The 24,173-nt window shown below is 46.4% G+C and overlaps 1 protein-coding gene across 1 annotated transcript; it reads right to left on the bottom strand.

Moving 5' to 3' along the window:
- Positions 1–11,711: 11,711 nt before the first annotated feature.
- Positions 11,712–17,513, bottom strand: LOC123426440 (tRNA (adenine(58)-N(1))-methyltransferase catalytic subunit TRMT61A). Its single transcript, XM_045110282.1, has 3 exons — positions 16,937–17,513; positions 15,649–15,893; positions 11,712–12,168 (listed from the first exon to the last, which is right to left on the bottom strand). Exons 1-3 carry the CDS (start codon positions 17,419–17,421, stop codon positions 11,891–11,893), a joined length of 1,008 nt encoding a protein of 335 aa, XP_044966217.1. The 5' UTR covers positions 17,422–17,513; the 3' UTR covers positions 11,712–11,890.
- Positions 17,514–24,173: the final 6,660 nt, after the last annotated feature.

The raw sequence follows: 24,173 nt of genomic DNA, 5'->3' as shown, positions 1-24,173 counted from the left end.
CCGTCGTTCTAAGCAATAAGATGAAAAACATGATAAACATCACATGCAATCATATAGTGACATGATATGGCCATTATCAACTTTGCTCTTCCGATCTCCATCTTCAGGCATCGCATGATCATCATTGTCACCGGCGTGACACCATGATCTCCATCATCGTGTCTCCGTGAAGTCGTCACGCCAACTACTACTACCACTACTACTATAGCTAATCGTTAGCAATGAAGTAAAAGTAGTAAACACGTGGCGTTGCATCTCATACAATAAATTAAGACAACTCCTATGGCTCCTGCCGGTTGTCATACTCATCGACATGCAAGTAATGAATCCTATTACAATAACATGATCATCTCATACATCACACATGCAACATCACAACTTTGGCCATATCACATCACATGTCAAACCCTGCAAAAACAAGTTAGACGTCCTCTAATTGTTGTTGCAAGTTTTACGTGGATGATTTGGGTTTCTAGCAAGAACGCCTTCTTACCTACGTGACAGCCACAACAATGATATGCCAAAGCTATTTACCCTTCATAAGGACCCTTTTCATCAAATCCAATCTGACTAGAGTGGGAGAGACAGACACCCGCTAGCCACCTTTATGCACGGTGTGCATGTCTGTCGGTGGAACCTCTCTCACGTAAGCGTACGTGTAAGGTCGGTCCGGGCCGCTTCATCCCACAATACCGCCGAAAAAATAATAAGACTACTAGCGGCAATCAATTGACAAATCATCACCCACAACCTTTTTTGTTCTACTCGTGCATAGAATCTATGCATAAAAAACCTGGCTCTAATACCACTGTTGGGTAACGTAGCATAAATTCAAAATTTTCCTACGCCATATTCAGATCTTCCTATGGAGAGACCAGCAACGAGAGAGTGGTGAGTGCATATTCATACCTTTGAAGATCTCTAAGCGGAAGCGTTGCTAGAACGCGGTTGATGGAGTCGTACTCGCGGCGATTCAGCTCGCGGTGTGATTCCGATCTAGTGTCGAACCACGGCACCTCCGCGTTCAACACACGTGCAGCCCGGTGACGTCTCCCGCAACTTGATCCAGCAAGGAGGAGGTAGAAATTGGGGAAGATCTCTGGCAGCACAACGCTGTGGTGTCGATGGAGAGACGAGGTCTCCCGGCAGGGCTTCGCCAAGCACCGTGGGAGAGGAGGAAGGAGGGAAGCAGGGCTGCGCCGAGGGAGATGGAAAACTGTGTATAAAACAGCCCCAAAACCCTCTCTATATATAGGAGGAGGGGAGGGGGTGCGCCACCCCTAGGGTTCCCACCCTCGGTGGTGCGGCAGCCCAAATGGGAGAGGCGGACAGCGGCCAGGGCAGGGAGAGGGGGGCGCACCCCTAGGTGGGCCTTAGGCCCACCAGCGCTTAGGGTTTCCCCTCCCTCCCTCTTTGGTGCGCATGGGCTGGGTGTGGGGGCACACCAGCCCACCTAGGGGCTGGTTCCCTCCCGCACTTGGCCTGCGTAGCCCTCCGGGGCTTGTGGCCCCTCTCGGTGGGCCTCCGGAACCCTTCCGGTGGTCCCGACACTTTGCCGGTGGTGCCCGAAACATTTCCGGCATCCAAACCCATCCATCCTATATATCAATCTTTACCTCCGGACCATTCCGGAGCTCCTTGTGATGTCCGGGTTCTCATCCGGGACTCCGAACAACCTTCGGTAAGCTCGTATAACAATTCCCTATAACCCTAGCGTCATCGAACCTTAAGTGTGTAGACCTTACGGGTCCGGGAGGCATGCAGACATGACCGAGACACTCTCCGGCCAATAACCATCAGCGGGATCTAGATACCCATGGTGGCTCCCACATGTTCCACGATGATCTTATCAGATGAACCACGATGTCAAGGATTCAATTAATCCCGTATACAATTCCCTTTGTCTGTCAGTATAGAATTTGCCCGAGATTCGATCGTCGGTATACTTATACCTTGTTCAATCTCGTTACACGTAAGTCTCTTTACTCGTTCCGTAGCACGTCATCCTGTGACTAACTCCTTAGTCACATTGAGCTCATGATTATGTTCTACAGAGTGGGTCCAGAGATACCTCTCCGTCACACGGAGTGACAAATTCCGATCTCGATTCGTACCAACCCAACAAACACTTTCGGAGGTACCCGTAGTGCACCTTTATAGTCACCAAGTTACGTTGTGACGTTTGATACACCCAAAGCACTCCTACGGTATCCAGGAGTTGCACAATCTCACGGTCGAAGGAAAAGACACTTGACATTAGAAAACCTTTAGCATACAAACAATACGATCTAGTGCTATGCTTAGGATTGGGTCTTGTCCATCACATCATTCTCCCAATGATGTGATCCCGTTATCAATGACATCTAATGCCCATGATTAGGAAACCATGATCATCTATTGATCAACGAGCTAGCCAAGTAGAGGCTTGCTAGGGACACATTGTGATCTATTTATTCACACATGTATTAATGTTTCTTGTTAATACAATTATAGCATGAACAATAGACGATTATCATGAACAAGGAAATATGATAATAACCATTTTATTATTGCCTCTAGGGCATATTTCCAACAGAAGAAGCCCTCCATATCCGAATCTCCCCTCCGGCAGGGCACCAGAACGTGCCCCAGATGGGATCTTGCGGAGACAGAAGCTTGCGGCGGCGAAAAAGTATTTTCGTGGATCTCCTGATTTTTTTAGGGATTTTAGGGAATTTATAGTCGAAGGAGCTAGTGCAGGGGAGGCCCAGGGAGCCCACAAGCCTGGGAGGCGCGGGCCCCCCTGGTCGCGCCATGGGGGCTTGTGGCCTCCCACGGGACTCCCTGCCTTGGTTCCCAAGCTTTCTGCGTATCTTATGTTCCGGAAAAATCTTTTCGAAAGTTTTATTCCGTTTGGACTCCATTTAAAATCCTCCTCTGAAAAGGGTCAAAAACACGGAAAAAACAGGAACTAGCACTTGGCACTGAGTTAATAAGTTAGTCCCAAAAAATATATAAAAGGCATACAAAACATCCAAAGTTTGACAAGATAATAGCATGAAACCATCAAAAATTATAGATACGTTGGAGACGTATCAGTAAGCAGCTTCTCCAAGGTCCTTTATTGAAATACTCTTATTCAAATAGGCCTTTATGCTTTCCAATAGTTCTATATCATTTCCCATAAAAAATATGTCGTCCACATATAATATGAGAAATGCTACAAAGCTCCCACTCACTTTCATGTAAATACAGGATTCTCCATAAGTCTGTACAAACCCAAACACTTTGATCACCTCATCAAAATGAATGTTCCAACTCCAGATGCTTGCACCAGCCCATAGATGGAGCATTGGAGCTTTCATACCTTGTTAGCATTGCTAGGATCGACAAAACCTTCCGGCTGTATCATATAAAATTCTTCCTTAATAAAGTCGTTCAAGAATCCTGTTTTGACGTCCATTTGCCAGATTTCATAATCATAAAATGCGGCAACTGCTAACATGATTCGTACCGACTTCGGCATCGCTACGAGTGAGAAGGTTTCATCATAGTCCATCCCTTGAACTTGTCAACAACCCTTAGCGACAAGTCGAGCCTTATAGATGGTCACATTACCATCCGCGTCAGTCTTCTTCTTAAAGATCCATTTATTTTCTATGGCTCGCCGATCATCGGGCAAGTCCACCAAAGTCTATACTTTGTTCTCATACATGGATCCTATCTCGGATTTCATGGCATCAAGCCATTTGTTGGAATTCGGACCCGCCATCGCTTCTTCATAGTTCGAAGGTTCACTGTTGTCCAACAACATGATTTTCATGATAGGATTGTCGTACCACTCTGGTGCCGAACGTACCCTTGTGGACCTTCGATGTTCAATAGCAATTTGATCTAAAGTTTCATGATCATCATCATTAACTTCTTCTCTAGCCGGTGCAGGCGCCTCAGAAACATTTTCTTGCGCTGCGCTACTCTCCGGTTCGAGAGAAGGTACAATTACCTCATCAAGTTCTATTTTCCTCCCACTTACTTCTTTCGAGAGAAACTCTTTCTCTAGAAAGGATCTGTTCTTGGCTACAAAGATTTTGCCTTCGGATCTAAGATAGAAGGTGTACCCTATAGTTTCCTTAGGGTATCCTACGAAGACGCGTTTTTCCGCTTTGGGTTCAAGCTTCTCTGGTTGAAGCTTCTTCACATAAGCATCGCATACCCAAACTTTCAGAAACGACAGCTTAGGTTTCTTTCCAAACCATAATTCATGCGGTGTCGTCTCAACGGATTTATACGGTGCCCTATTTAAAGTGAATGCAGCAGTTTTCAATGCAATCTCCAGAATGATAGCGTTAAATCGGTAAGAGGCATCATAGATCGCACCATATCAATAAAGTGCAATTACGACGTTCAGACACACCGTTACGCTGCAGTGTGCGAGGCGGCGTGAGTTGTGAAACAATTCCACATTTCCTTAGGTGTGTGCCAAACTCGTGACTCAAATATTCTCCTCCACGATTAGATCACAAGAACTTTATTTTCTTGTCACGTTGATTCTCTACCTCACTCTAAAATTCCTTGAACCATTCAAAGGTTTCAGACTTGTGCTTCATTAAGTAGACATAACCATATCTACTTAAATCATCAGTGAGGGTGAGAACATAACGATAGCCACCGCGAGCCTCAATGCTCATTGGACCGGATACTTCGGTATGTATTATCTCCAATAAGTTGGTTGCTCGTTCCATTGTTCCGGAGAACGGAGTCTTGGTCATCTTCCCCATGAGGCATGGTTCGCATGTGTCAAATGATTCAAAATCAAGAGACTCCAAAAGTCCATCTGTATGGAGTTTCTTCATGCTCTTGACACCGATATGACCAAGGCGGCAGTGCCACAAGTATGTGGGACTATCATTATCAACTTTACATCTTTTTGTACTCACACTATGAATATGTGTAACATCACGATCGAGATTCATCAAGAATAAACCATTGACCAGCCGGGCATGACCATAAAACATACCACTCATCTAAATAGAACAACCATTATTCTCATATTTAAATGAGTAGCCATCTTGCATCAAGCGAGATCCTGATACAATGTTCATGCTCAAAGCTGGTACTAAATAACAATTATTGAGGTTTAAAACTAATCTCGAAGGTAGATGTAGAGGTAGCGTGTCGACAGCGATCACATCGACCTTGGAACCATTCCCGGCGCGCATCGTCACCTCGTCCTTAGCTAGCCTACGCTTGTTCCATAGTTCTTGTTTAGAGTTGCAAATGTGAGCAACAACACTGGTATCAAATACCCCGGAGCTACTACGAGCACTGGTAAGGTACACATGAATAACAAGTATATCACATATACCTTTGATGTTGTCGGCCTTCTTATCCGCTAAGTACTTGGGGCAATTCCGCTTCCAGTCACTGGTTCCCTTGCAGTAATAGCACTCAGTCTCAGGCTTGGGTCCTTTCTTTGGCTTCTTCTCGGCAACTGGTTTACCGGGGGCAGCAACTGCTTTGTCGTCTTTCTTGAAGTTCTTTTTACCCTTGCCTTTCTTAAAACTGATGGTCTTAGTCACCATCAACACTTGATGTTCTTTCTTGATTTCTACCTTCGCAGATTTCAGCATTGAATACAACTCGAGAATAGTATTTTCCATCCCTTGCATGTTGTAATTCATCACAAAACCTTTATAGCTAGGTGGAAGTGACTGGAGGATTCTGTAGTGAGTCAAGCGGTTGTGCAACCCACACATTCTGAGTGTGTGCTCACTGACAGAACTATTCTCCTCCATCTTACAGCTAAAGAACTTGTCGGAGACTTCATATCTCTCGAACTGGGCATGATCTTGAAAAACAAGTTTCAGCTCCTCGAACATCTCATATGCTCCGTGTTGCTCAAAACGCCTTTGGAGCCCCGGTTCTAAACTGTAAAGCATGCCGCACTGAACCAAAGAGTAGTCATCACTCCGCGACTGCCATGCGTTTCTAATGTCCTTGGTTGCTGCTAGAACGGGAGGATCACCTAGCGGTGCATTAAGGACATATGCCTTCTTGGAAGCAGTGAGGATGAGCTTTAAGTTACGAGCCCAATCCGCATAGTTGCTCCCATCATCTTTCAGCTTGGTTTTCTCTTGGAACGCGTCGAAGTTGAATGAGACATTTGCGTTGGCCATTGGATCTACAATATTTGTAAAGACAATTTTAGACTAAGTTCATGATAATTAAGTTCATCTAATCAAATTACTAATGAACTCCCACTTAGATCGACATCCCTCTAGTCATCCAAGTGTTACATGATCCAAGTCGACTAGCCCGTGTCCGATCATCACGTGAGACAAACTAGTCATCAATGGTGAGCATCTCCATGTTGATCGTATCAACCATACTACTCATGTTCGACCTTTCGGTCTCCCGTATTCGAGGCCATGTTTGTACATGCTAGGCTCGTCGAGTCAACCTAAGTGTTTTGTGTGTGTAAATTGGCTTACACCCGTTGTATGCGAACGTTAGAATCTATCACACCCGATCATCACGTGGTGCTTCGAGACAACGATGCTTCACAATGGTGCACACTTAGGGGAATACATATCTCAAAATCTTAATGAGGTATCATCTTATCTTTCCTACTGTCATTCTAAGCAATAAGATGAAAAACATGATAAACATCACATGCAATCATATAGTGACATGATATGGCCAATATCATCTTGCTCCTTTGATCTCCATCTTCGGGGCACCATGATCATCGTTGTCACCAGCATGACACCATGATCTCCATCATCATGATCTCCATCATTGTGTCTCCATGAAGTCGTCACGCCAACTATTACTTCTACTACTATAGCTAATGTTTAGCAATAAATTAAAGTAATCACATGGTGTTGCATCTCATATAATAAATTAAGAGAACTCCTATGGCTCCTCCCGGTTGTCATACTCATTGACATGCAAGTCGTAAATCCTATTATAAGAACATGATCAATCTCATACATCACATATGTAACATCACATCATTTTGGCCATATCACATCACATAGCATACCCTGCAAAAACAAGTTAGACGTCCTCTAATACAAGTTTTACGTGGCTGATTAGGGTTTCTAGCAAGAACGCATCTTACCTACGTGACAGCCACCCGCTAGCCACCTTCATAAGGACCCTCTTCATCGAATCTGGTCCGACTAAAGTGGGAGAGACAGACACCCGCTAGCCACCTTATGCAACAAGTGCATGTCGGTCGGTGGAACCAGTGTGACGTAAGAGTACGTGTAAAGTCGGTCCGGGCCGCTTCATCCCACGATGTCGCTGAATCAAGATAAGACTAGTAACAGCAAGCAATTGACAAAATCAGAGCCCACAACTTTTGTGTTCTACTCGTGCATAGAATCTACGCATAGAACCTTGGCTCGAATGCCAATGTTGGGGAACGTAGTAATTTCAAAAAAATCCTACGCCACACAAGGATCTATCTATGGAGAAACCAGCAACGAGCAAAGGGGTAGAGCATATTCATACCTTTGAAGATCGCTAAGCGGAAGCGTTGCTAGAATGCAGTTGATAGAGTCGTACTCGCAGCGATTCAGATCGCGGTGGATTTCGATCTATGCGCCGAACAACGGCGCCTCCGCGTTAACCACACGTGCAGCCCGGTGACGTCTCCAACCCCTTGATCCAGCAAGGAGGGAGGAGAGGTTGAGGGATAACTCCGGCAGCACGGTGGCGTGGTGACGGTGGAGCTACGTGGAAGTCCGACAGGGCTTTGCCAAGCACTATGGAGGACGAGGACGAGGAGGAGTAGGGCTGCGCCGAGAGAGAGAGAAGTTGTGTCTCAAAACAGCCCCAAACCCTCCACTATATATAGGAGGAGAGGGAGGAGGGTGCCCACCCTTAGGGTTTCCACCCTAAGGGGTGCGGCAGCCCTAGATGGGCAAGGAAGGCGGCGGCCAAGGGTGGAGGCGGCGCCCTCGGGTGGGCCTTGGTCCCAAAGGTGCCCCTCCACGCCTAGGGTTTTGCCCCTCTCCACCCCTTGTGCGCCTTGGGACCTTAGTGGTGGCACACCAGCACACCTAGGGGCTGGTTCCCATCCACTTTTGGCCCATATAGAACTTTGGGGCTGGTGGCCCTTCCCGGTGGACCCCCGGAACCCTTCCGGTGGTCCCGGTACATTACCGGTGTCGCCTGAAACACTTCCAGCGATCAAATCTTCACTTCCCATATATAAATCTTTACCTCCGGACCATTCCGGGACTCCTCGTGACGTCCGGGATCTCATCCGGGACTCCGAAGAACCTTCAGTAACCACATACACTATTCCCATATAACCCTAGTGTCATCGAACCTTAAGTGTGTAGACCCTACGGGTTCGGGAAGCATGCAGACATGACCGAGACATCTCTCCGGTCAATAACCAACAGCAGGGTCTGGATATCCATGTTGGTTCCCACATGTTCCACGATGATCTCATCGGATGAACCACGATGTCGGGGATTCAATCAATCTCGTATGCAATTCCCTTTGTCTACCGGTATGATACTTGCCCGAGATTCGATCGTCGGTATCCCCATACCTTGTTCAATCTCGTTACCGGCAAGTCTATTTACTCGTTCCATAACACATCATCTTGTGACTAACTCCTTAGTCACACTGAGCTCAATATGATGATGGATTACCGAGTGGGCCCAGAGATACCTCTGTGTCACACGGAATGACAAATCCCAGTCTCAATTCGTACTACCCAACAGATACTTTCGGAGATACCTGTAGTGCACCTTTATAATTACCCAGTTACGTTGTGACGTTTGATACACCCAAAGCACTCCTACGGTATCCGGGAGTTGCACAATCTCATGGTCTAAGGAAATGATACTTGACATTAGAAAAGCTTTAGCACACGAACAATACGATCTATTGCTATGCTTAGGATTGGGTCTTTTCCATCACATCATTCCCCAATGATGTGATCCTGTTATAAATGACATCCAATGTCCATGATCAGGAAATCATGATCATCTACTAATCAACGAGCTAGCCAACTAGAGGCTTACTAGGGACACATTGTGATCTATATATTCACAAATGTATTACGGTTTCCGGTTAATACAATTATAGCATGAATAATAGACAATTATCTTGAACCAGGAAATATAATAATAACCACTTTATTATTGCCTCTTGGACATATTTCCAACATGCCCAACAGCAATTTGTTTACCCACCGTATGTTGCTTTCATGAGAGATGTCACTAGAGAACATTATGGCCCGCGGGTCTATTAACTTTTATATTTACAAAACTTGTAATTTACTCGTTGTTACTATTTGTCTTTTATTTTATTTTCCAAGTCACATCTATCTATAATTATCTACACACCTCATTCGCTTGCAAATGACGAGATCAAGGGGATTGGCAACCCTCTAGCCCGATTTGGGTGCAAGTTTTTTGCTCTTTTGTGTGCAGCCGCTGAAGACGGTTGAGGATTGATATTCCTATTGGTTCGATAAACCTTGGTTTCTTAATCGAGGGAAATACTTACCCGCATTTTGATGGGACCCGTTCCTCTTCATGGAAAACCCAACGCAGTTCACAAGCATCAGCCCTCTCCTAAATGGCAGCTTATGCTACTTCTTTGCAGGTTCAGGGATGGGTTATTCTTCTTCTCAAACAACATTATCATCATCCTCCAACTCAAACAAATCATCAACCTCAGTGTCACCCTCATAATGTAGCACTTCCTCTTCTGATTCTTCATCTTCAGATTCTTCCTCTTCTAGTTCTTCATCTCTCTCTCTTTCCCTCTTGTATCTCTATGTCTTCTACGACCCTAACTTTCTCATTATATTTGGCCCTTTACTCCCCCATATACAAAGGGGTATTTTCACTATCATATGCACCCTTGGAGTCAAATGAAGAAGCATCAATACTCCGATATCCCTCTTCTTCTTCTGCCGCATCTTTTAGCTTGTCCTTCTTAACATTTCTGCTCTCTTGTGTGCAAAGTGCGGAACCTTGAACTACACTTGATTTGTTGCTCTCACTTTTAAAAACAATTCCTTGATGATAAACAACATACATAGGAGGCTCACTGAGACCATATACAACTGGTGCTTGATAAAAAAATTGGGGTTAGTTGTTGTTTGTGAGATGCACTGACAGGTGTAGTTGCCCTAACTAACAAATTCAACACCATACTCTCCTATTATGCCTCTTAATTAGCTGCAATTTAACATTAATGACTATAATTTCAAGCCCTTGCTCTCTCTCTCTCTCTCTGTTCTCCTATGTGTGGATTCTCCATGTGGTACAGTGAATCAAAGAAACCATACCCTTGTGTTATATCAGTGCATAAAGATTTAGAAATGTAACAATTTGAATTGCATAGCTTCCTCTCTATATTTTGTTGAGCATCATAATGGACCCTAACATCCCAGTAAGCCTAACCCTAATACACAAGTCATACCAAAAATTACACAAAGAAGGGGGTGAGAACAAAAAATTCACGGCCCACCTCCCACTCCGTGGGTCCACTGATGGCCTGTTGTAGGTTGGTGACCAGAATCTTAGCTAGTTGTGCCCGTTGTTCCATGGACAACGCCGTCTCCAAGAACTCGTCGTCCTCGTTGGTGTATTTAAGAACTGGAGTAGCCGCTGTCGTTGATTGACCGGTGTCGTAACACTCTCAAAGTCGGGAAGGTCTTCGCTAACGCCGTTGCTACAACCATTCGCACCGCCACCCGAAGTCACCCCGTCATCGCCTAAGAGCCGCATGGGGCGAGCGAGAAGAGGAACTAGGGTTCAAGTGATGTGAGAGAGAACGGTTTGACCTAGCCCACTAGAGCGACCGAGTCGGACTCGTCCTAGTCAGTGCACGACACGCGCCTATAGGCCACGCTAGCACATGACGTGATTTAGACCATTTTGTTGCCACATGTCCCAGACTTGGTACTGACATGTGAGAAAAACGAGAAATGATACTAATTCGTTACCCTAATTCCAATTGTGGTACCAACATCAATTAATTCCTCAATAGCATACTTCTGACGGCGCGGGAAAGTCATGTGCTCCAAACACTCGTATGCTCTCATGCTCCAAGGTTCAAAAACTTAAATTCGAATATTTCACGAGACATATGGCTACAGCCCCTAAAAAGTTCAAATCCAAATTCGAAATGCACATAAAAAAATGACATATCCAACATAGTGTCACAAAAGACAAGCAAAAAAACAACACCATTCACATTCACATTTAGATTTGTCTTTTTTGTTTCTTAATGTGCATTTTGGTTATAGACTCGGGAGTTTTTAGGAATTCCTTGTGACCCTGTGTCCTTGTCATGGTGTTGTCCCCGAGACCTAAGCACACTGGATATCTGGATTCATCAACTTGTTCACTGCTTGGCGTATCCGTTCGTGGTTTATCTCTCAGCGTCAGCGAGTACTTCCGTTTTCCTTTGCTTTTCTTCTACGTATCGATTTCCATGCGATTACTATAGTCAATTAGACTAGATAGAAATCATCTAGCTCGATTGGAGTTTGATGCAACTCCAAGAAGGAGACGAGAGAGGAGAACGATGTTTTTTTCTCGACGATGCGTGTAGCATAGCACTTATTCTATCAAGTACAACATGATGTCAAGCTCAACACAACAAACCAAATGAGAAATGGCCAAAACTTGGTTACAGGTATAGCATAAAAAAGTAAGGCCTGCATACAGAGATGACGTTACAGATATTCATTGAGATCACAAAGACAAAGATAGATATATAAATTATTGAAGTTCGATAGTTACTACAACACCGTTCACAACAATCTCAAAGGTACCATGGCCCATTGGCTACGAGAATATCCTAATTCATCAGGTAGATCCATTGGCTGCATCACAAAATTCAGGCGCCCAATGTGCATTTTACTGGTCTAAGATGTGGGGCAAACTTCAGCCGCCCCAGTTTGGCTCCCATGCACGCTTTTCCTTGCAAATGTCAAGTAGCCAGTGTGTCCTCTAGCTGTGCTGCAAGGCCTAGCAATAACAGAGGATGTCTGAGTGCTGTCTAAGGCTTCTCCAGCTGACCGAATTTTCCGTTTCTTCCCAGGAAGTGAAGAACCATCGCTAGAGGCTTCATTGGTGGTTGCACTCTTCAGAGCACCTTCATGTACTTCATAGGTGCGGAGAAGAATTTCAAAAGTTCTAATATCTGCACAACAACACAACAGTATGAAAATAAACCTCCGCCCACTCTTCTTGAGACGGAATAACTCAGTAATAAGAGATCACCATACTTTTAGGCAAGTTCTGTTGTCATTTATTTTGCCCTAAACAGGGCAAACTACGATCATTTTATCATTCACGGTTCAATCAACTCTAGATCATTTATCTTGAAACAAAATGAAGAACTCCAGGATGCAATGTTCTTGTGCACAAAATCATGGTGAGTCCATTAAAGAAACCATTAAAACGCATAAACAAATTAGAACTGTATAGGGATGTGGCGGTCTGTACCGCCTGTGAAAGAGACTACATGAAAGCAGTAGAAATGAGATCAAAATGATGCTCTGAGGCAATGGATCTGCGTTGATAACTAATTCAGAGCATTTTTATGTATGCAGGTTTCCGATAGACTTCAGAAACCACACAACTTTAGATGACCACAACAAGCTTTTTGAACACTCTAGGGCTTATGCTTGGATTGCAAATGCACAAGAACTTACAATTATGAATTATGTATGTTATCGTACCTTGAAATAAGCATACCAAAATTGAGCTATATTACGAATCAATGACACGAGTTCATCAGAAGGGCGTGCCCAGTGCTGAAAGCTCACACATAAGGTGGGTCTGGGGAAGGGAATTTCTAGACAGCCTTACACCTTGCACAATAATTCTGCAAGGAGGCTGGTTCAAACCCAGGACCTCCAGGCCGCACACAAGTGGAGAGACTCTACCACTGCACCAGACCCACCCTTGTGAGAAATGACAGTTTCAGACAGATCATTGGAAAAGAACCAGCTGGGAAAAGTACAGCCCCAACTCCATTCAGTGTCAACTTCCGCAACAACAGAAGTTATATGAGTCCATGAGTCATGTGAACTCATATCAACATTATAAAGTTTCTAACTGAAGTAACTATACGAGTCTTTGAATCATGTGAACTCATATCAACAATATAAAGTTTCTAAGTGAAGTAACTAAGTCCGTGAGTCATGTGAACTCATATCATCATTATAAGGCTGGCCATAGTGGGAGTAACTTAGGTAGTATCATGTACTTGGGACTAGCAAACATGTTGATGTGGCAGACAATTAAAGAAGAGAGAGAGGATTAAAGTAACATAGGTAGATTGGTAGAAACTAGGGTTCTACCGGCCCTCTGCCTTATGTTATAAGGGTAGGAGGGAGGTTGGAGGAGACGAGGGCGCCGCGGCCGGCGCGACGGCGCCGTCTCGGCGTAGGGAGGAGGCGACGGCGAGTAGAGGAGGCGGTGGCTAAGGTTAGGGTTCCGGCTCCTCTGGGAGCCGGGCAATAGAATTGTCTTATTGCTTGATTTCAAAAGAGCTGTTTACATCGGTTTATATAATCTCGATAACTTGGACTCTAAGATAACTAAGATAACTTGGACTCTAAGATAACTAAGATAACTTGGGCTAAGCCCCTAATATTATTAAGATAACTGGGCCAGTTTGGCTAACTGGGCCTTTGATCATAACGGTGTTAGAGTACGTGATGGGCCTGGGCCCGTTAGTCTTAGGGTTTGCTTAGGGGTCAAGTAAGCCTTACTTGGGAGTCAAGTAAACCTCTCTATATATGGAGAGGAGATGTAGCAATCTAATCAGGCAAGAATTAAGAAGGAAAACCCTTTTTCCTCTTGCCCGGCCGTGGGAAAGGACCCCCACGGCCGGCTCTCTCGCGCCCTCGCAGCTCTCTCTCTCCCGCTCAAACCCTAGCAACCATAACATCTGGTATCAGATTTCTCAGGCTCGATCATGTTCACCCCGTCGCCGCCACTTCCTGTCGCCCTCACCCCGGAGGAGATCGCCGGAGCAATCCGCGATCTCACCACCGCCGTCCAAGGGATCTGCCTCTTCCTGGCCGGTCCCTACGGACCGCCGCCGGTCGCGTCATCAGTCGCCGCCTACGGGCCGGCGCGGCTGCCGTGGCGGCCTCCGCCGCGATCGCCGGGCCGCGGCAGCCGACGCTGCTGCTGTCGTCGCCGCCACTCGACGCCAGGCTGCTGCAGCCGCCGCTGCCGCTCCCCGTCTCCGGGCCGATCTATACGGCGGCCTGGGCATCGCCGCACATCCAGTCGCCATCGGCGCCACCCCAACAGTACGGCAGGCCCTCCCGCTTTGCGGGTCCCGACGGTGCGCCATTCCACGGGGGGTCCTCCATGGTCACAGCACCAGCGCCGACCCCCGCACGGCCGCCGCCGCCGCCCTCGGCTGCGACCACGGCGCCGGTCATCACGTTCCAACATGGGATGCCCTACGACGGGACTGCGACGACCTCGTTCCCAGCAGCGCCACCGCCGTCCCAGGACAATCCCATCCAACAGATCAAGTTCCAGTCGTCGCCGGCACCGTTTCCGGCTTGGATCGCTACCCACCACGTGTCGGCGGCGGTAAGGTTGCAGGCTGCGCGAGGCCTCCTAGCGAGTCGGCATGTGCGGGAGATGCGTGATTTGCAGCTGCAGCTCCTCCAAGTTGCACTTCGCGGTGCAACGAACCTCGATCTCGTCCGCTGCGTGAGGGGTCTTGGGCATGCGGTTTCCCCCACGGGCGGCGGGCATGCTGTTTTTCCCACGGGCGACGACCTCCAAGTCTGCGACATCGACAGTCAGCCGGCGGGGAGAAGACATGGTGTCACCGACAGGAGCGCACCACGTAGCACCACTGCATTCCGCCGCCGGCCGCCGCGAGGGCTCCCTTGGTCCCGATGGTGTCCTTGGGATCCAGGGGGCTGCAAACGCACAAGTTCGACGCGCGGAGGATTCTCGCCTTATCGTTCGGAGTCAAAAAATAAAGAGTCGGAATCTCATTTGGGTTAGCTTATTTTAGGTCAATACAATAGGCCGAGATGTAAAAGGCTTGTTTTTTAGGCGTTAGGGTTGTGTGGGGTCGAATCGTCGTTAGGTTGCAGCTCGAGGACGAGCTGCATGTCCAGGTGGGGTGTAGTGTTTAGAGTACGTGATGGGCCTGGGCCTGTTAGTCTTAGGGTTTGCTTAGGGGTCAAGTAAGCCTTACTTGGGAGTCAAGTAAACCTCTCTATATATGGAGAGGAGATGTATCAATCTAATCAGGCAAGAATTAAGAAGGAAAACCCTTTTCCCTCTTGCCCGGCCGTGGGAAAGGACCCCCACGGCCGGCTCTCTCGCGCCCTCGCAGCTCTCTTTCTCCCGCTCAAACCCTAGCAACCATAACATAGATACCGTAACATGTTAAATGCTATGCTACTATGTGTCATGCATGTCAATAAATGGGGTCATCTATGATACTATGCATTATGGAGGTAGTATCATACAATAGTATCATATACATGATACTACTATATGATACTCCCCACTATGGCCAGCCTAAGTTTCTAACTGAAGTTAACTACACGATTCTGTGAATCATGTGAACTCATATCAGAACATTGTAAAGTTTCTAGCTTAAGTAACAAATTCAGAGCAACATACCAACCTGTGAAACAAGACCTCATAGTTTCGCAAGCACGCTGTACTTGTTCAATGCAAGGTGAAAAGGAGCATAGGATGCCATCTTGCCGTAGCATTGTACCAGCTGACGGTATTGCCAGCCAAGGCTGGGGTAAGTCCAGGAACACAGCGTCAGCAGCTCCAGAGTACTCATCTGGGAATCCTTCCCCTTGTATGTCCTGAACAGCAACTGTTATAAGGCTGCTTAGGCCATTCTTCTCAAAATCTTCCCTATTTACCAAAAAAGCTCAAGTCACAATAGCACAAAGCATATACCAATTAAACCACATGACTGACAAAATCATTCAGCCTTGTAGCACCATATTTTTCTTCCGAGTAACGGCAGGAGCACTGCCTTTAAATTAGAAGAAAAGAAATTGTTACAGCTATTGCACCCAGCTTTTGGAAGGATAAAGCCGAGATACCCAAGAAACCACATGCGGACTACTAGCGCAAGAGGAGCCTACTAGGTCTATGCATACAGAAATCTCCCAAAGCAAAATGCACCACCTCATGGCGGGACATCCTTTGGGCCCTGAATACTCCCCGGTTCCTCTCATTCCAGATTACTCCATGAGGAGTAAATCAAGAGGCCACTGCGCTCACGTGTCAAATGATCACAAATATCTGTTACCGCAAAGATAGGTAGTAGCTAGCTAGAGGCTCCTATGCTCTTGTAAAATTTATTTTGCATTATTTATGAATCGTACAATTGTACTTCAATTGATGTCACTGTACTCTGAGTTGCAAGTGCTGCTTGAAAAAGAAGAAGTCATATCTTTGTGCCGTTTAAGAGGTCACCCCTAAAAGGTTGATAAAACCCTAAAGATGTTGCAAAGACATGGACAGTTTTTAGGCAAGTAGGCAACAAATAATGGGTTTTCTTAAATCTTATGTATCTTATTTGTAGTTGCAGGCCAATCTATAGTATATTTGTATCCAATACCATGTCACAGAAGTTTGATAGACTGTTTCTATTCTCATATCTAAGCTTGCTCATCTACAAAGTAATAGTTCTATATACTGCAAAACACATTCAGAAACCCCATGCAAGAAAAAAAAACATCAAAATCATCTTTCTTGTGCATTGTTCCCATCCTCTGTAATGCAAATACAGATCAAAAAATTATGCAGTACATGTAAGGTTCTTAGTTTCCACATAATAGTCTAAAATCAAACCTCGTAGAGACGTCCTGAGTAAGTTTGATTTGTGAAGCAAGCAGACAATCACCTCTGACATGCTAATTAGCCCTCAGAGTCAGCTGTTTGCTTACCTTGCCGAGTCTGCCCTCTGGTCGTGGAAATCGAACGTGTACACCCGCCCGTGCGGCGCGACGGCGCGGGCTAGCGAGGTGGTGAGCGAACCGCTCCCCGTTCCGGACTCCAGCACGACGCACCCAGGGACGAGCTCGAGGTAGGCCACCACGAGGCTGATATCGGCAATGTAGAGGATCTGTGTCCGGTGGCTGAGCACGAGCGTCCAGAGCTCCGGGGTCGGCGCGAGGAGGTGGACGAACCCGCCGCCGGCCTTGCGACCGCCCTTGCCCCCGACACCGCCGCTACTGAATACCTTGGATCCGAAGTGGCGGCCGAGCCAGTCGGCGTGGCGAAATACGCCGAACCGGTTCTGCAGTACGCCAGCGGCGCTGACGGTGACTGCGCGCATCGAGTCGTGCCGCTCGTACACCACGACGGTGTCGCCCTCCGCGATGCGGCGCTGCGAGGTGGGCTTGTTGCATGGATCCAGTGGAACCATCATGGCGACCGGGAGACGAGAGTCCGGGCGGCGGCGTGCAGTTTATGTGTAAACCCTTGGATTTAGGAGGTTTCTGTGACTGAGTCTGTGCCCTGCGAATACAGAATTCAGAAGAGATGTTAGGATTCGTAGCTGGGACAGAGTTATTTTTGAATCCGGACTTGTTTCAGAAGTACTGTGCGCTGGTTACCTGCATCAAATTTCTTTCCTCCCTACATGTGTGCCTCACTTTAGCCTGACCGATAAAAAAGACATGTTTTGCAACATCTTACAAATACATTGCATGTAGGTCATCAGCATGTATGGTTACAGCATCCCTAACAAACCCGTTATAAAGCCGTTCGCAAAAGTCGTTTGCAGATCACGAAAAAACGTTTTTACGAGCAAGCGTAAGCGGCGGCCGAGCACACCCCGTAAAATGTATGAGAACGCTTTTACGGATCCATTTTGCGGGGTCTGTTTGGCCACTGCCCACGCCGGCCCACAAAATCTGTTATTTCCATTGCATTTTCAGGCATGAAAACACATTTAGTTGCTTCGTTATTTTCTTCAAAGACATTGGATACATCATAATTCATCAAATCTTTACTACAATAGCAAGACTAAAGAAAACAAGAACCATAATTAGACATTTTAGAAGATATTCACTTCCATAACTGCTCTCACTAGTTGGATCAACATCTTCCCTATGCATTCATTGTTGATCTAGGGGTTCTTCAACTTGCATTCTTCATTCTTTGGCTTTGATTCTAAAGAATTTCACGTTGCTTCCCCTCTAATTTCTTTTGTAATTACACATGCATCTGCATCATTAGACTCAATTATACTAAGAAGTGCACGAACATCTATTAAGTTTCTTTCTATCAATAGATCGATGTATTCTTCTTTCCAATACCAAAATGAGTATCCACCTTTCTACACATATGAAGACCTCAATAAGATATTGTAGTTTAACCAAATAAGTTGACAAAGTCGAAGAGGAAGAAGAGCATACCCGTCGTTTTTGCATTTGAAGAATACCCATCTGAGGTGTTGTTGTGTGTTGGATGTGAGCCGCAACACTGTTTCTAGGCAATCGTCGTACTGTATGAGCGACATTGGTAAGCCAGCGAGCCGCTGCGTGACCATCGAGCCCGGGCGACGACCGGAAGAGTCCTTGCCGGCAAACTGACGCCGGCGACTAGAGGATGAACGAGTACCTGCATGCGGCGCTAGAGCTTTGCCGGGGCTGTGCGGGGTGCTCCCCGAGCAATCCATGGTTGTGGTGCGGCCGTCGGTGGACGGAAAAGCTAAATCCGATGGTCGCGACAAAACAACCACCGATCTGTAGATTTTCGGTGAGCCGAGGCACGAGGGCATGGGGAAGGTCGACCTAGGGCGTGCGGCGGCCCACCAGCGTGATCTCGGCGGCTGGTGTGGCCGGAATCGAAGGCGGCGCCCGACGGCGGTGGGTGGGGGGAAAGCGCGGGTGAAATGTCCCACCAACCAACTGCTTCTAGATATATACAGGGCACCGACGGGTCGGGGGGAGAACCTGTGTTTTTGCGGGTTGGGGTGGGCATTTTGTCGCGCCCCGCACAAAAAATAACGGATCGGGCGCGGTTAGGAGGTCTGGTGTGACAGCTTTTCCCGCCCAACCTTTATTTTGGCGGTTATTTTGCGGGTTCGGTCCTTTTACGGGGTCACCTAGAGATGCTCTTATCTTCTAGGCTGTCTGCATTAGAGCATCGGACGCTATAAATGACGTGCGTGGTAAAAACCACAGTTTGACGAGTGAGCAACCGTGCGGCCGGCTCAAGCAAAAGCGCGAAACGATGGCACGAAAAAAAACCACGCGCGACAAAAAGCGGTAGCTCGGTGATAGTTTCGGCACGCATCGACCAGCGCGCGTTATAAATCCCGCGCGACGTCGCGCTTACCAACTGCCAAAATTTTCTTTCGGGTTTTCTCCCCGCATTTTTCCACGCCCTGTCGTCGCCTCACCTTCTCCCCCGTCTCTTCCAGCGCCCCACCGTTGTTGCGCCCGGCCATGCCACCGCAGCCCGCCATGCCACGACGCACTCGGAGCAGCTCATACTACCGCGAGCCATACTTCTAATTATCGAGGATACATAGATGGTTGTTGCTTTTATTTTCACCTATGGTTCTTCTTCTTATTTAAGGGATCAAAAGTATCTTCCTCAAAAAGGTCCTTAACCCCTTGACCTAGAATAGAACCAAATTTAGCTATCACCTACGAATCCATCTCATATATTCCATATTATGCCTTTCTCAAAGTAAAAAAAGCAAAAGTTTCTAGCCTCCATCAAGGGAAAACCTTTCATATCTGCGCACAAAAGGCTTCCGGTTGTTTGATCAAGAGAGCAAATCAAGCTGCCAAGTAACCAATTCATCCCCTTATTCCCAAGTTCTTATTAGATTGTTTGCCAACTTCAATTGAAGTCCAGGAAAATTCCCTTAGATAAGGGATAGGTCTATTTTTTTTAATTAACGAATCAAGCCCCTTGAGTCCCTAGCAGCCTTAAGCCCATAAGCTACTTCCTTTATTTTCTGATTGGAATTCAAGTTGGACTAGATCGTTGTTATTGTCCGCAAGGGATGGGAAGTAGGACCTTTAAATCAACAATGCAAGTAAGGGCTGATTAATCTACTTAGCTTTCCAAAATCGTAAGGGTTGGGGAAACGATTTCTTTCGGAAGATAGTTATTGGAATTATGATGATAGGAATTTCTTAGATTCTTTTCTGATAGAAAAAACACTTTCATGAAGGAAGATACCTATAAAAGTGCTCAGTTCAGTCAGAAACCTATTCTTCGACTACCGTGCTCAGTTCAGTTCAAGATTTGTTTTCTCTCGGGTTCGGTTCAGTTCCTGACCCCTATTGTTTGTTCAATCACTCCAATCAACCTTCCCTTTTTTGCTTCCGCTGAGGAGAAATTGAGAAGAGAAGGGTTATGGCATTCTTCCCCTAAAAGGTGCACATCCATTGATTCCCTCATCTAGTGTAGTGCTCTATTTAGAGACCAAGGAAGCTATTAGTTTGAGTTCCTGATTTCCCTGTTGCCGACTAGATTGCTTGCCGACTTTCATGATGGAAGAAGATACCGAGTTGAGGGAAGGCAGTACAGAGCAACAACCTAGGGATAAGCAGGAATTCGTGTTAGCTTTTCTGTTTTCCGAATCTTACCCACCTGAGGGTCCAAGAAAGAAGGCAAAACAGCTATATAGAGCCCCTCCCTCGAGTCGAGCAATGAACAAGTAAGTAGAGACAAGGAAGAGGGGAAATGCAGTATCGTTATGTTATAGCAAGATCATTAGATCATGGGTGAAGCAATAGATCATCAAAAAGTTCTTTATCAGCCGGCGGAAAGCGTGGTAATTCATTCATTTCATCGGAAAAGGATTGAACAGGAGTCATCGCATCATTTCTAGATCTTTGATACCTCTATATTCTGAAGAATAGGTCCTAAAATGGTCAATCGATTGTTTTCTCAACGGGAATCGAGGAAATGGAAAGGGTTTGAGTATAGCGAGCAGAGGAATAGTTTCCTTTATCAAAAGAAGCCTCTCGACTTGGAAACAGAAGATGTTGTAACTTAACTGCACCCTTCCTCTTTCTACTGACCTCCTTGTGTGATTCTGAATTCCCTTTCAAACTACTTTCTTGCCTTCCTTGACCAATGTTATGGATGGTGCACTGGTTGAGAAAATAATTGGCCCTTCCTTCTTATAGCAACAAAATCCAATCTCCCCCTCATACAAACCTACCTCCATGACTTTCATGTCAAACTCAAACTCCTTCCCTTGCATTACCCATAGCATGCCATCACATTTGTGCTAACAATACATCTTAGCGCCATTTGCTACTGTGATTTCCATAGGTTTATACGGAGTTGAGTCGTAACCAGCCCGCTTCACAATCTTTGGGGTCTACAAAACAGTGTGTGTTGCCACTATCAACCAAGGCAATCACTGGCACTCCGTTTACCTGGTATCTGTGTCCATAGTCGTCTCCTATTTTGGAAGACTGAGACTTGCGACACAGCAGCAATATTATTCAAATAACATGTCATTCAAACACAGCGCGCCTTGTTAATTGCTCGTCGCGTAAGTGCATTTACGAATAGGGAGCCCAGGTGCCCAACAAGTGAACTATTTCCTCCTCCAGGATTGTTGCTTTCCTTCTATAGCCTCACGTATGAAAAGTGTGTGCCTTATAGAGGGCTAGGCCACAAATACATAGCATAGATAACAAGGGTTTCACCAAAGTAGACGCTCAAGCGAAACATTTCACTTATCAAAGAAGGGATACAGGTATTTCAAGTTCAAGAAGTAGGCATTGATCCCAAAGAATGTAGTGAAAATCTAGGCTAGGAGGAATGCGTCAGAGCGGAGGTCAGGCAAAAGGTTGCTGGATCTTTATGTTGGCCGAAAGTTATTTCTTTTCAATGAGGTTCAATGTTCTCTAGATTGCTTAGAAGTAGCCTGCCTTACTCGAGTCAACTAGGATCAGAAGGTGTTGATAGGGCTAGACTTTCTCTCATGGGTGTGACCATATTAAATAAAGGGTCTTTTCATCGCTTTGTCCTCGAGCCGAGTAAGTAAGGACTTTGCCAGGCCTTTGAACTCTGAGTATGTTAATTCTTTGGCTCGGTATCTTCCCAAAGAGACTCGCTCTGGTGGACCATGCTTACTGATCCTCATGATCTTTGTTTCATTCTGTCACGTCTAAACCAGGTGAAAGGATCGATATGGTTGGCTAGAGGGGGGGTGAATAGACAACGACCACTTTTTAATTAATCTTAGCAAGTTAAGGTAAACACTATCCGGGTTCACAAATAATATGACAATGTGGTGAACCCTATAGAAGCTAACAACGAGAGCTATTAAGACAAGTAAGATATAGTCGCAAGCATAAGCAAATACAAAGTAAAGGATAGAGATAACCACAAGTGGAACCGATGGAGACGAGGATGTGTTACCGAAGTTCCTTCCCTTTGATAGGAAGTACGTCTCCGTTGGAGCGGTGTGGAGGCACAATGCTCCCCAAAAAGCCACTAAGGCCACCGTATTCTCCTCACGCCCTCGCACGATGCAAGGTACCGTGATTCCACTATAGGTGCCCTTGAAGGTGGCGACCGAACCTTTACAAACAAGGTTGGGGCAACTCCACACAAAGCTTGGAGGCTCCCAACTAAACCACGAAGCTTCACCACAATGGAATATGGCTTCGAGGTGACCTCAACCGTCTAGGATGCTCAAACACCCAAGAGTAACAAGATCCGCAAGGGATTGGTGGGGGAATCAACTTTTCTCTTGGTGGAAGTGTGGATCTAGGCCTTCTCAACCAATCCCTAAAGAATCAACAAGTTTGATTGGCTAGGGAGAGAGATCGGGCACTTTTGAGCTTGGGGAGCAACGATGGAGCTTAGAGAGGTAAGAGATAAGGTTCCTCAGCTAGAAGAACCCTTTATATAGTGGGGGGAAAATTCAGACCGTTTTCCCACTCTCTGCCCGAGCTCCAGCGGTACTACCGCTGAACAGGAGCGGTACTACCGCTGCCTGGCGGTACTACCGCTGGGCCTCCAGCGGTATTACCGCTGACACCAGCGGTACTACCGCTGGCCCCTTGGTAGTGCACAAACACTACTACCGCCGGGAAAGTCTTCACAAAAGGGTCCGTCCACGAACTACCGCTAGGCAGGTGGAACAAAGCACCTGGAGCGGTACTACCGCTGACCAGGGGCGGTACTACCGCCAGCTAGCGGTACTACCGCTGGCTGCAGCGGTACTACCGCTGGAACCAGCGGACCATTTTGCAGATATGCTCAAAACAAATAGGCGAGGGCCGCTCCAAAGATAAAGGAAAGGGAGAATGTGAAGTGTGCGTGTGTAAAGATAGATTCCACCCAAACCTTTCCACTGCGGATCCCCTCTTAATAGTACGGCTTTCCTATGACTCAAATAAAGAGAATCGTAGAGAGCGCCGTGCTTCCGTTCCATGAGAGAGGAGACGTGTCGTCTTGTGCCGTTGACGTGTGCTATCTGAAACCTTAACACACACGGTTAGTCCTGTACGGTACTGTCATCAATCACCAAAATTACTTAGGCATAAACTATGCCCCAACAATCTCCCCCTTTTTGGTGGATTGATGACAATACCTGATTTGCACAGAGAATAATATGAGAACAAAAAGATAGAGATATATGACAATACAGGGCATATGACTCACAACATATGATGGAAGTAAATCTCACATAAGTTCATGTCTCACAAAAGATAGCAAACTAGAAGCAAACCAAGTTCGAAACAAACCACACGAAATAAAGCAAAGCAAATGCAAAGTTCAAATATGAAAGCAGATCCTAGACTCTCTCCCCCTTTGGCACAAGACACCAAAAAGGGGCACACCTAATGCCACAGGTAACTACTCCTCGTCTTCAACATCACCAGACTCGTCTGTCCCCTCCTGGTCGGTCTGCTCCTCCTCTTCCGCCTCATCGCCAGACCACTGGTACCCTTGAGCCTGCATCCAAGTAGCCTCAGGAGTGATGTCATCCTCTGAGCCGCTGGAGATGTCCACATCCAGGGTCCTGAGAACACGCTTATGCCTCTGGCGGCTCTGCTTCTGAGCCACGTGTGTCTGGTACTGACCCTTGGCCTGCATACAGAAAAGTGTCTTCATCTTGTCCTGCAGTTTGATAGCCCAAGATGGCATGGCAGATGAGCGGGACTGAGAGGCGGTTCCTCTGTC

Source organism: Hordeum vulgare, chromosome 2H, assembly GCF_904849725.1.
Source record: "Hordeum vulgare subsp. vulgare chromosome 2H, MorexV3_pseudomolecules_assembly, whole genome shotgun sequence".
Lineage (NCBI taxonomy): Eukaryota > Viridiplantae > Streptophyta > Magnoliopsida > Poales > Poaceae > Hordeum > Hordeum vulgare.
This window is presented reverse-complemented; position numbering and strand designations above follow the sequence as displayed.

Coding starts and splice junctions, on each gene's coding strand:
- LOC123426440 (XM_045110282.1), bottom strand. CDS start 17,421: ATGATGGTTCCACTGGATCCATGCAACAAGCCCACCTCGCAGCGCCGC. Junction 15,894..16,936: donor CAGAGGGCAGACTCGGCAAG/GTAAGCAAACAG, acceptor TTTGGTAAATAG/GGAAGATTTTGAGAAGAATG. Junction 12,169..15,648: donor TATGAGGTCTTGTTTCACAG/GTTGGTATGTTG, acceptor GTTGTTGTGCAG/ATATTAGAACTTTTGAAATT.